General features: G+C 31.9%; 1 protein-coding gene across 2 annotated transcripts; it reads left to right on the top strand.

Moving 5' to 3' along the window:
• The first annotated feature begins 2,737 nt into the window (after positions 1 to 2,737).
• On the top strand, positions 2,738 to 7,950 carry LOC139855913 (probable trehalose-phosphate phosphatase F). Of its 2 annotated transcripts, XM_071845151.1 has the most exons (11): positions 2,738 to 2,847; positions 5,127 to 5,210; positions 5,311 to 5,723; positions 5,811 to 5,951; positions 6,025 to 6,222; positions 6,302 to 6,460; positions 6,541 to 6,618; positions 6,925 to 6,994; positions 7,203 to 7,273; positions 7,374 to 7,466; positions 7,658 to 7,950. In XM_071845151.1, exons 3-11 carry the CDS (start codon positions 5,433 to 5,435, stop codon positions 7,715 to 7,717), a joined length of 1,161 nt encoding a protein of 386 aa, XP_071701252.1. In that variant the 5' UTR covers positions 2,738 to 2,847; positions 5,127 to 5,210; positions 5,311 to 5,432; the 3' UTR covers positions 7,718 to 7,950. The 2 variants fall into 2 exon arrangements, with proteins under 2 accessions (XP_071701252.1, XP_071701254.1); XM_071845153.1 differs by lacking the exon at positions 6,541 to 6,618.
• Positions 7,951 to 14,170: the final 6,220 nt, after the last annotated feature.

The raw sequence follows: 14,170 nt of genomic DNA on the forward strand, positions 1-14,170 counted from the left end.
TCGACGATAACAATCTTCATCAACGCCGCAAATAAGATTTTTGACTATATTATCTTTTTTGACGTTTGTAACCTAGTCAAGCTATGCGACTCATTATCACGTTGATTATGATTGCAAGAATTTGGCTAGAAAAATAAAACGAAAAACTAAAAAGGACCGCGACTTGTTTAATGTGCAAGCGGCTAACAAATGATACAAAATAGGAATTAAAAAAAAAAGGAATAAGAACACCACCGGTAAGATTTCTCAAATGGTTCCACGTGAGAAGTAGTATGTCCTGATGATGTTGATATAGAATTTTTCATGAAACATAAAAAATAACGATAAGAGACGATGGTTTATTATATGATACAACAAAATATAATAAATGGTTGAGAATTGTTTGGTTTGGACAAATCACGGCAAGTTTCGAGAAGGCTACGCCCGTTTTTTTTTCTTTTTTCTTTTTTGAGGTATTAGGTTTTAGGTTACAAGAGGAATAAAGAAGATAGTTTACGGGGTAGTACATACTAGATTGACGACTAGGTCTCGGGATCAACTGTAACATCGTATTCTGGGGCCTAGTGGTAAATTACTAATTTGGCCCTTATGTTTATTTAAGTGAATTAAATAATTATGTGTTACTGATTATTTAATTGTGAGGTTAGATTCGATTTATGACAAGGGTCACAGAGATATTTGGATTATGCGATTTGGACTTTATTTGAATGTCCAAATGTGGTACATTGTGTTCCAGATAACTAGAAAATACCCGTGTGTTGTGGGATGTGAATTTTAAACCTTTTGATCTATCTGGACTTATCTCATCTGAGATATTTTCTCAAAACAATCTGCTTGTTCTTTCTTCTTCAATCCTTATCCCTAATTCACCAAAGTGTTTTTAAGCTCAAATTAGTCATACAATCTTGTTCCTTGTGTTCCACTGATCATTGCAAGGTAAATAATCAGTGATTTCATGATCTAAATCTCTGTAAAATGAGTTTTTGTGTGGTTTTGACAAAAGTGTGTTTTTGATCAAAACTAGAGATTTGATGTTGTTTTAAGTGTCAAATTGGTAGGTTTATGGTCTAAACTATATAGTGAATGTTGAATGGTCGTTTTTAGTCAAAAAACGAGTCTGGGAACAAGATTGGTGAGATTGGGAGTGAAACCCGTAACTTAGTAGCTGCTGCTACAGATGAACTACAGTCGGCTGATGGTCGTTGACCATCGACCGATGGTGTCAGACGATCGGCTAAGGGATTAGACCATCGGCCGATGGTGTAAGTCCTTCGACCAACATATATTATTTAGACGATCGGCCGATGGTGTAGTGACAGTCGGCCGAGTGTCTATGACGATCGACTGATGGTCTTTGGCAGTGAAATTTTACTAAGTGTTTATATATAGTTGTTATGCTATCCGTTTGTATATTTGCGGGTATAACGCTGTGACTAACTTGTGTATATGTAATAATCCTCAGGTGACAAACAGATTGGTGAAGACTCAGTAAAATAAGACCATTGAGTACCTGTACTTTCAGGTGAGTGATACTATCCTTTCGGATATTGTTATATAGTGAAATCTATATTGAATAATGAAATTTTTAAGTTTCATTAAGATCAGAATAAATTGGATGAGGGTGGAATTATGATGGTTATCTTCAATGGGTTGAAGTAATCCTAGATTTTGAGTTGTATAATATTGAATGTGAAAAATTAATTGAAACCCTTAAAATTTGAAAAACAGACCGCCATATTTTTTTTTATTATAAGGGTATTATTGTAATCAAACAAATTAAATCCAAGATTATGAGGTCATAATCAAGATTAGGAACATATTAATGGTCTAGGTCATTGATGATTAATTGAATGGATGGCTATAATTATTGTTGCTAGTTTAAATGACCTATTTTCAACTTTGTTATTATATTTCAAAGAGAAAGAGATATTCAAGCATAAATTAGTTATACGTTAATGAAGAGTAATTATTTTAAAAAATTCATTAATTATTATAAATTTACAATTTAATATGTAACGATATTTTTTTGGCGAAAAAAACATTATCGACACACATTAGAAAATTTTATAAAATCAAGATTTTGTTTACAAATAAATAAATAATAATATACTTCTTCAAAAGGTGTATATAGCATTTAAGCTGTATTCTCGAAATTTATTTAGGATGAAAATGAGAGGAAATTGATAGATTAAAAAATAACAGCGATTATCGAGTTTTAAATTTCAGCGGAAATGAGAGGAGATGAGATGATTATGAAGGATAGTACCTTTAGATTTTGTCACCAAAACTCTCCGTCCATATTTGAACGGATTGAGAAGGATAGTAAAACACTTTCATCCCCTTTCTTTTCTACTCTTTTTCGCTAAAAGAAAGACTCGAGAATACAACCTTACTTATTAATTTAGTGGCGACGGTTAGGAATTGAAACACCTTAAAGCGAACCTAACTGGTTATGTTTTAGTAATCTGTGATTTCGTTTTGAAAAAGAATACAACTCTTTAACCAAAGTAATAAAACTATCAACGACTTTTAAACTGTAGTTGAGACACTTTTTTTTCTATCTTTTTTTAATATATTTATTTATATTTATATTTATTATTTATGTTTCCTAACGCAATAACCACCATAATAAATTTGAAGGAGGAGGTAGTTACCTTGTTTGGCACGTATTTTTCTGGACCTATCAAACTCTATAAATACTCTCCCCAATCTCCCTCTCCCATTCCCCCTTTTTTTTCTCTCTCTAGCAATTCATCTTCATTCATTATTATTCTTAATTTTCCTTTTCTTAATTTTTCTCTGACAAAATCATCTTCAATCGCGCAATTTCATTTGTCTCTCATTCAGGTACAATTAATCAACCCTAATCCTTTTCAAATATTAATTCTATTGACTAGGATGTGCATTGTTATTTCTCTAATATATGTAAGTTTAATTAACTTTTATTATGAATTGAAATATTTGAGAATTTTTTAATTGAAATATTTGTGCATTGTTGTTGTTGCAATTTCATAATGAATTTTTGGGTTATTAATAAAGACGTCCGATAAAAAGTTCTATATGAGATCTGAAACTGTGAGGAATACGAAACGACAATTCGTTGAAGTTTGTCGTGTTACATTAATGTTGTATTCAAAGTAGTTGGAATATATTGTGCGTGCTGTGTTTTTGTGAATTACTGTAATATGTTAGAAATGAAGGTGATAACCTAATGATATTGAACAATCAGGTTAATTGATGCAGTTAATTGAAATAATTATGAATAAAATTTTTATTTGTGTATTGCTAAAAAGTTTCTTTTATTTTATGTGGAATATATTTATCTATTTATTGAATATATATCGATCATGAAACATAATGGCATTCATATGTTCAGTCTTTATTATTTTATAAAAATATATAATGAACTACCATTGATCGTGAATAGACAAAAAAAATGTTGGTTTTAAAAGCTATTTATTAAACACATATTGAGAGCACGAGGGTTACGTGTAATGGTGGTTGTGTAGTTGCATCAATAAAAAAGAACATAGTGATACCTGAGTCATATTGTTATATTGACTTTTTTATATTTTTCTAAGACGATGTTCTCATTATGGAGCTTGTTTATAAATTTGTAATTATAAATATAATTATTTTGTTATATTATATTTTCAATTGATATGTTTATTAAATAATTAATCATCTTTCAACTCATACTATGACACTATGACAGCATAGTAGATCCATGAAGAAATTTCATGTTCGCTACTTTGTAGGGTCCACATCAGGGTCATGTGACATGTGTGAAGACACTGTTTGACATTAAAGTTTATTTATAGAAAAAATAAACTAATATTGTTTCATGCTTAATTAGCCGATTAATTTGAGTTTATCATGTTTTATAGGATAATTAATTGCAAAAAGGTGCAGGATATGAATATTTTAGCCTAACATGGAGTATTGTTTATATTGTTAAATGGAATCTTTTTGGATCTAATTCTGATACAACTTATAAAAGTACAAACCAAAACATGTCTTAAAACTACAAAAGATCTTAACAACTTTCATGAAGCTTTTCTTGTGGATAAGGTTTCAAGATCAAGCCATCAAGGTGTGGGGTATCGTTTTGTATGAGAATGACTTTGTTAACTATATATTTTTGTTTAAATTTCTTATTTCAATGAAAATTCGCGTGCTGTATCATATATCTAATATAATGATATATATGGTATATAAATATAAATGTATAATGGTTTAGATATCCACCTTCCTGTTATGTGCAAGTGTTTGGTTGAAAGTTCAAACCTTGCAAGTTATCATCATTAAAGGTGTACAAAGTTACTTTTTTGTGCTTTAATATCCTTTAACTACAAAAGTTCTTTATAGTTTTGTGCTTTACTAATTAATATCCTTTAATCTGTTTCAGAATTTACCTCAAAATATATGTTTTGCAGCTTAGACTTCTTTTGATAATCTGAATGATTTAGCGCTGAATGATTCATAATCTGAATGAAAATATGTTCTTATATTTTGAATGAACGATATGAATTGGGTAACTTACTTTTTTAATGTGTTATATGAATAAAAAAATCGATATACTTGTTTGTTAAGTGTTCTGGATATGATTTAAGGAGAATATTACAAAAAAATTAAAAGCTTAATGGTTAAGAGTGTTTCAACTTTAAATGCTGAACCATTCAGAATCATATGTCATTCGGAGCTCAGAAACAAACACGCTGAATGTTGAATAGTTCAGCATTCAGCGCTGAACCGTTCAAATCAGAAGTAAACAAACACACCCTATATATTCTTGTAACAAAACATATGTGTTGTATATAGAGACAATGATTGATTGAAGTATAAAAAGTTATTAACTTAAAGTATACTTTCATATTAAGTACTTCTTAATGTTTTGATTAGTATTTCAATAGAGCTTTAACTTTTTCTAACAATACTGATTTCATTAACATGATAGCTTTCTCAGAAGTGCACTTAACTTTGTGCTCATTGTAATCATTTAAAGTAAAATTGTTTATGGCTTAATGCACATGAACTTTGAGACTGTCGTTTTCGTGGTCTTACTTTAGCGAATTTATCATTTCGTGTGTAACGAAAAATAACATCCTTATTTTACTGTAAATCAGGAAGGATTACAACTGAAGTTCTTTTGGTTCGAAGATCAAGCATAACTTTTTCTATGCTTCGTGTCCTTTGCTTCTGAAAATGATGTATGTCAAGTTCCTGCACCAATAACATAATTTTTTTGTTTTGTTTTGTAATTAATTCTGTTTGTTATTGTTATAATGTTAATTCTGATTCTGATTTCAGATTTAAGGAAGCTGGTGTTTAATGGAAAGTTCACCTAGTACAACTGATAAGAAAACATTAAAGAGGTGGTTTTTTATTGATAAAACTGTCGGATAGAACGTGACCAGATTAACTTGTTTTTTATGGATTTGAAGCCAAAAAGCGGCTCTCCTGTTCTCACTGATCCTACTCCTATAATCAAATCAAAATTACGAACCCATTCGAATATGCTACCTTTTTCCCAATCCGGACCTTCATATTCTTCAAGTATTTTATCCGCTCCAAGAAAAAAACCCGGAAAACTAGATGATGTACGTTCAAACGGTTGGCTCGATGCCATGCATTCTTCTTCACCCCCTCGTAAGAAGATAGTTAAAGATTTCGGGGTTGAAATTGCATCTGATGATAGTGATGTAGTTTATAATTCTTGGATGGTATGTTTAATTATGTACTCCGTATATATTTAGTTTTTAAAAATGTTTTTCATGTCGAAAATGTTTATAATGTTGTATTATTTGCAGTTAAAGTACCCCTCGGCCCTTAACTCTTTTGATGAAATAATAGACCATGCAAAAGATAAAAAGATAGTCATTTTCTTAGATTACGACGGGACACTCTCACCTATTGTAGATGATCCCGATCGTGCTTTCATGTCTGCAGATGTAAGTCCTTACTCACATATATACGTTTTCTTTTTTTAACTACATTTGAATGACGAAACGTCTCTATTTTCAGATGCATTCGGCCGTAAAAGGTGTTGCAGAGTGTTTTCCAACAGCAATAATTAGTGGAAGAAGCCGAAACAAGGTTTATGAGTTAGTAGGATTAGCAGAACTGTATTATGCAGGTAGCCATGGTATGGACATTATGTTTCCTGTTCAGGACGATTTGACTATTGACCATTCGAATTATATTAGATCTACTGACAAGCAGGTAACTTATTGTTACAAATTCTGTTATAATCTTAACTAATTCTGTTATTTTTAACTAATTTTGTGTTTTGCTTATGCAGGGAAAGGAAGTAAACTTGTTCCAGCCTGCTAGAGACTTTATACCGATGATTGACGAGGTTTTTAAAACCCTTGTCGAAGTTACTAACGATATTCCAGGTGTAAAATTGGAAAATCACAAATTTTGTACCTCTGTACATTACCGTAATGTAGACGAAAAAGTAAGGATCTTTTATACTTTATGTATAATAAAGCCCTTTGATTTATGGTTTATGACCTTTTAGATATCAACTGATTGTAGAGTTGGCTTATGGTTGCACAACGTGTGCATGATGTCTTAAAGGATTATCCTCGTCTACGGTTAACTCATGGACGGAAGGTAAAGCTCTATACCTGGAAAACGGGTCAAGTTGGGTCGGTTTGAGTAATGGGTCAAAAAGGTTTTGGGTTGCAATGGGTCAAACGGTCCAAATGAGTCAGATTTCAAACGGTCCAAATGAGTCAGGTTGGGTCGGGTTGGGTAACAGGTTGAAACGGGTCATGGGTCAGATGAGTCAGGCTGTTTTATGGTAAAACAATATTATTGTTTTATCGTAAAACAATAATATTGTTTCATGTTTTCCTTCATAATAATTGACATGTTTTCAAACTTACGCTTAAAAATTAAGGTCACAATTGTTTACAGGTTTTAGAGGTCCGTCCGGTAATTGATTGGGACAAAGGAAGAGCTGTTGAATTTCTTCTTGAATCACTGGGTATGTTTTGTAAATTAATTATTTGTTATTATGGTTACAAATATTACAAATATAGTTTAATTTCAGATTCTTTTATTTTCTTTTTTTAGCAAAGTAAATTTTGTAAAGCAATGAGAAAAGGATATTACTTTTTATGATTGGAAAGATTAAAAGTATTTGGTTCTGTTCATAAATCATACTGTAATATGTTATGATCTAATGCAAACAGGGCTAAGCAACAGTGATGATGTTCTTCCAATTTATATTGGGGATGACAGAACAGATGAAGATGCATTTAAGGTACTATAACACTAACCATATAGCCTTATATGTTCTTAAATATTATGTTATGTTTTGATCTATAATTTGTTGATCATAAATATGTGTGTGTTTTGTTTAGGTTTTGAGAGAACGAAATCTTGGATATGGAATTTTGGTATCTTCTATACCGAAAGAAAGCAAAGCCTTTTTATCTCTAAGGGACACTTTCGAGGTTCGCCCATTTTACTTGCTTACTGGGTCACACATAACTATATACACGATTTTGTGACTCATACTAAAAAGTTAACCATATTTACTCGTTACATGTCCGAATAAGTTGGTTTTTTTTACCATCACTGTCTGTTACATTCTGTTTACGCGGATATGTTGCTTAAGTTATTGTTACTATAATTTTTTTTACAGGTTGGTGAGTTTCTTAAGAGCCTGGTGAAATGGAAGGGACATTTGGATAAGAAACAATAATAAGGTGGTTTGGATACAGATCTGCATATGTTTAAGTATTGTGTTTGGTGAATAAGTTGGACTGTGGGAACTGCAGGCCTGTCTAGTAAAAGCTTCTTGTCATTTTTTGTTTAAAGTTGTTTGGTTCATTTTATTCTTGTTTTGGACATCTTGTCTATTGAATAAATTTACATACTAAATATTAATTTCAGCTTGTTGTACCAAGCTAGAGTATGGATATACATACTTGGATTTATTTTGTTGCAGGTGACAAACCGAAGGGTCACGTCACTAATGTCACATGGGAAATTTGTTTGTCTTATATTAATACCATAACATTATATAAGTTTTAGCTCAGACTAAAACAATGTAAGAGATTTAAATTGGCTAGAATCCTAGGTATTCACTTTTGTTAATTTTCCTCTGTTTTACTAGGTTGTAAACGAGTCAAGGTTGACTAGGCTCGAGCTAGCCTCCTTCAAGATTTGAAGGGCTTGAGCTTCTTGTTGATATTATAAAAAGCTTAAACTCGTTTATATATGTATATAAATGAAGAGTTGATATTTCCAAATATGTTTTTGATAAATCCACTTAAATTCACTAAATTACCCTTAATGATTAATGATGTGTTATACAAAATTTTCATTTCAAATTATGGAAGGGTATTACTGGAAAGTAACAACAAATATGCGTGGTTCTATCAAAATCATGTTTGAAAATATCACCTCCTATATAGATGAAAGAGTCGTTTAGGATCACGAATATGTTTAAGCTCGATATAAGAAGCTTGAGCTCGTTAACTAAACGATCTTCAAAATATGTTTAAGCTCTAGTTCGAGTTCGTTTAAACTCGACTTGAATGAATTAAGCTTTTAGCGAGTCGAACATGTCATTTACACGCTATGATCTAATAGAGTTTACAATGGCGATGCAAATGATTCTATAATCTATAATCTATAATCTGGGCTTAAGATTGTATCTGCTTAGGTAAACCCAATCATCGCCCGTATGTCAGTTATAGATTAAACTATTTATCAATCGAGAAGTTGAAAAACACTTTAGAGTTTGTCTAAATAAGTAACTTCACACCTACCTATTTATAATGTCATGCCCTTCTCACAACATATCTATGCCACTCTAGATCCTTCCATTTGAATCATTTATAATGGGCGACTACTCACTGAATGAATAATGAAAGTCAAGTACTTTATACAGAGGACTAAAACAACTAGATAAGGAAACAAAAAATGGATAAAAACTTTATTAAAACATAACCATACAACTAATGAGAAACTAAATCAAACTCTTCCTTTGATGGTTTGTACTCCAAGTCGAAGGCTTGTTCTTCAACTTGAACTCATCCAACACCCTTTTAGAACCTTTTGAAACCTATATGCATCAGATATAGCCTACTAGCCAACGATTTTGTCATGTCAAACTCTCTAACTTTTCTCAGTTTTTGACATGAGTGACTTCTTTGACGACTTCTCTTAGTACTCTGTCACAAGACTCTGTATTATCGTACTATGAGGCTTTTTCATTATATTCCTTCTCTCCATCTTAGACAATGTCGCCGACAACCTAGCTTCTCCTTCAAGAGGTACGGTGACCCCTTGATGCTAATCCCAAAATTGTTCTTGCCATCAAACTTCTGTAAGTCAAACTTCGTTTCAGTCATTTCACACTAGGGATATTCGTCAAAATACACTTTTTTTAAAAAAAAAATCGTTCAAAATACACTTTTTTAAAAAAAATTGTCTTTTTACACCATTAGGTCGACCAACAATATGGTCGACCACCCCTTTACTTGGTCGACCACCTCATTTTTCAAGGTGGTCGACTAAACTTCAATCAGAGAATGGTCGACTACCACCTCAATTGGCTATGGTCGCCCGCGTTGTTTTTTTGCTTGTGGTCGACCATAGCCAATTGAGGTGGTAGTCGACCATGCTTACATGGTAGTCGACCATGCTAAGATTAAAGTTTGGTCGACCACCTTGAAAAATGAGGTGGTCGACCAAGTAAAGGGGTGGTCGACCATATTGTTGGTCGACCTAATGGTGTAAAAAGATATTTTTTTTAAAAAGTGTATTTTGAACGAATTTTTTTTAAAAGAAGTGTATTTTGGCGGATTTCCCTTCACACTATCAATTTCAAAGTTCTCAGCGAATTACTCAATTGCCTCTTTTCTCACTCAAGAATTACAATTTGACTCTTATACTAACTGTTGTAATTAAATCGACAAGAAAAAACGAAACTAAACTTGATTGATTGCCAAATGCTTTCGAAAGTGCAAAATTATTAATGAATTAAATTACGTGTGAACGAATTCTAAACCCTAAATTAACTCAATTATACGCTAAAGTACACCAATGGACTGTCATGATTTAGCTTTCAGGGATTCCTTCACCAAAGTGATCGGTAATGGTGCTGAAACTACTTTTTGGAATGAGACATGGGTGGGTGATGTGCCTCTTAAAAGCATATGCAAACGACTTCTTTGTTTAGAAACTGAAAAGTTTGCTGAGAGGGTACAATGGATTGGGTTGAATTGCACAAGTTTATGGGGTTGGTCGAGGCAGCCTATGGGTCGAGCTCATGGAGAACTAGAGGATCTGGAAGCGCTGCTATCATAAGTTACAATTGATCCTGTGAAATCAGACGCATGGAGGTGGCAACTCTCGGGTAATGGTGTTTTCACAACCAAGGTTTTATCTGAACTTTTGGACTTGAAATTCTGACAGCGGGTACAAATGCATCTGAAACCTTGCGTAACAATTTAACACCTAAAAAAATTGAAGCTTTTGTTTGGAGAGCGAGAAAAAAGAGACTTCCGGCATTGGTAGAACTAGATAAACGGGGTATTGATCTACACTCTCTTCGTTGTCCACTATGTGATGACGATGTAGAAACGGTGGATCATGCCGCCATTTTTTGCAAACACGCACTCGATATTTGGTAGAAGGTTTTCGAATGGTGGGGTGTGAATGTAGCATCGACTTTAAGTGTAGTGACCCGAACTTTTCCATGTTTATATATATTAATTGAGATTGATATTTACATGATTAAATGTTTCCAACATGTTAAGCAATCAAACTTGTTAAGACTTGATTAATTGAAATATGTTTCATATAGACAATTGACCACCCAAGTTGACCGGTGATTCACGAACATTAAAACTTGTAAAAACTATATGATGACATATATATGGATATATATATAGTTAACATGATACTATGATAAGTAAACATATCATTAAGTATATTAACAATGAACTACATATGTAAAAACAAGACTACTAACTTAATGATTTTTAAACGAGACATATATGTAACGATTATCGTTGTAAAGACATTTAATGTATATATATATCATATTAAGAGATATTCATACATGATAATATCATGATAATATAATAATTTAAAATCTCATTTGATATTATAAACATTGGGTTAACAACATTTAACAAGATCGTTAACCTAAAAGTTTCAAAACAACACTTACATGTAACGACTAACGATGACTTAACGACTCAGTTAAAATGTATATACATGTAGTGTTTTAATATGTATTTATACACTTTTGAAAGACTTCAATACACTTATCAAAATACTTCTACTTAACAAAAATGCTTACAATTACATCCTCGTTCAGTTTCATCAACAATTCTACTCGTATGCACCCGTATTCGTACTCGTACAATACACAGCTTTTAGATGTATGTACTATTGGTATATACACTCCAATGATCAGCTCTTAGCAGCCCATGTGAGTCACCTAACACATGTGGAAACCATCATTTGGCAACTAGCATGAAATATCTCATAAAATTACAAAAATATGAGTAATCATTCATGACTTATTTACATGAAAACAAAATTTCATATCCTATATATCTAATCCATACACCAACGACCAAAAACACCTACAAACACTTTCATTCTTCAATTTTCTTCATCTAATTAATCTCTCTCAAGTTCTATCTTCAAGTTCTAAGTGTTCTTCATATATTCTACAAGTTCTAGTTACATAAAATCAAGAATACTTTCAAGTTTGCTAGCTCACTTCCAATCTTGTAAGGTGATCATCCAACCTCAAGAAATCTTTATTTCTTACAGTAGGTTATCATTCTAATACAAGGTAATAATCATATTCAAACTTTGGTTCAATTTCTATAACTATAACAATCTTATTTCAAGTGATGATCTTACTTGAACTTGTTTTCGTGTCATGATTCTGCTTCAAAAACTTCGAGCCATCCAAGGATCCGTTGAAGCTAGATCCATTTTTCTCTTTTCCAGTAGGTTTATCCAAGGAACTTAAGGTAGTAATGATGTTCATAACATCATTCGATTCATACATATAAAGCTATCTTATTCGAAGGTTTAAACTTGTAATCACTAGAACATAGTTTAGTTAATTCTAAACTTGTTCGCAAATAAAAGTTAATCCTTCTAACTTGACTTTTAAAATCAACTAAACACATGTTCTATATCTATATGATATGCTAACTTAATGATTTAAAACCTGGAAACACGAAAAACACCGTAAAACCGGATTTACGCCGTCGTAGTAACACCACGGGCTGTTTTGGGTTAGTTAATTAAAAACTATGATAAACTTTGATTTAAAAGTTGTTATTTTGAGAAAATGATTTTTATTATGAACATGAAACTATATCCAAAAATTATGGTTAAACTCAAAGTGGAAGTATGTTTTCTAAAATGGTCATCTAGACGTCGTTCTTTCGACTGAAATGACTACCTTTACAAAAACGACTTGTAACTTATTTTTCCAACTATAAACCTATAATTTTTCTGTTTAGATTCATAAAATAGAGTTCAATATGAAACCATAGCAATTTGATTCACTCAAAACGGATTTAAAATGAAGAAGTTATGGGTAAAACAAGATTGGATAATTTTTCTCATTTTAGCTACGTGAAAATTGGTAACAAATCTATTCCAACCATAACTTAATCAACTTGTATTGTATATTATGTAATCTTGAGATACCATAGACACGTATACAATGTTTCGACCTATCATGTCGACACATCTATATATATTTCGGAACAACCATAGACACTCTATATGTGAATGTTGGAGTTAGCTATACAGGGTTGAGGTTGATTCCAAAATATATATAGTTTGAGTTGTGATCAATACTGAGATACGTATACACTGGGTCGTGGATTGATTCAAGATAATATTTATCGATTTATTTCTGTACATCTAACTGTGGACAACTAGTTGTAGGTTACTAACGAGGACAGCTGACTTAATAAACTTAAAACATCAAAATATATTAAAAGTGTTATAAATATATTTTGAACATACTTTGATATATATGTATATATTGTTATAGGTTCGTGAATCAACCAGTGGCCATGTCTTACTTCCCGACGAAGTAAAAATCTGTGAAAGTGAGTTATAGTCCCACTTTTAAAATCTAATATTTTTGGGATGAGAATACATGCAGGTTTTATAAATGATTTACAAAATAGACACAAGTACGTGAAACTACATTCTATGGTTGAATTATCAAAATTGAATATGCCCCTTTTTATTAAGTCTGGTAATCTAAGAATTAGGGAACAGACACCCTAATTGACGCGAACTCTAAAGATAGATCTATTGGGCCTAACAAACCCCATCCAAAGTACCGGATGCTTTAGTACTTCGAAATTTATATCATATCCGAAGGATGTCCCGGAATGATGGGGATATTCTTATATATGCATCTTGTTAATGTTGGTTACCAGGTGTTCACCATATGAATGATTTTTTTCTCTATGTATGGGATGTATATTGAAATATGAAATCTTGTGGTCTATTGTTACGATTTGATATATATAAGTTAAACCTATAACTCACCAACATTTTTGTTGACGTTTAAAGCATGTTTATTCTCAGGTGAATACTAAGAGCTTCCGCTGTTGCATACTAAAATAAGGACAAGATTTGGAGTCCATGTTTGTATGATACTGTGTAAAAACTGCATTCAAGAAAATGATTTCGATGTAACATATTTGTATTGTAAACCATTATGTAATGGTCGTGTGTAAACATGATATTTTAGATTATCATTATTTGATAATCTACGTAAAGCTTTTTAAACCTTTATTTATGAAATAAAGGTTATGGTTTGTTTTAAAAATGAATGCAGTCTTTGAAAAACGTCTCATATAGAGGTCAAAACCTCGCAACGAAATCAATTAATATGGAACGTTTTTAATCAATAAGAACGGGACATTTCAGTTGGTATCCGAGCGTTGGTCTTAGAGAACCAGAATTTTGCATTAGTGTGTCTTATCGAGTTTGTTAGGATGCATTAGTGAGTCTGGACTTCGACCGTGTTTAGTTGAAAAATGATTGCTTAACAAATTTTGTTGGAAACTATATATTTTTAACATGTGAATATTATGTGATATATTAATCTCTTAACGCGTTTGATATTATGTGATAGATGTCT

This window comes from Rutidosis leptorrhynchoides, chromosome 6 (assembly GCF_046630445.1).
Source record: "Rutidosis leptorrhynchoides isolate AG116_Rl617_1_P2 chromosome 6, CSIRO_AGI_Rlap_v1, whole genome shotgun sequence".
In the NCBI taxonomy this organism is placed as follows: Eukaryota; Viridiplantae; Streptophyta; class Magnoliopsida; order Asterales; family Asteraceae; genus Rutidosis; species Rutidosis leptorrhynchoides.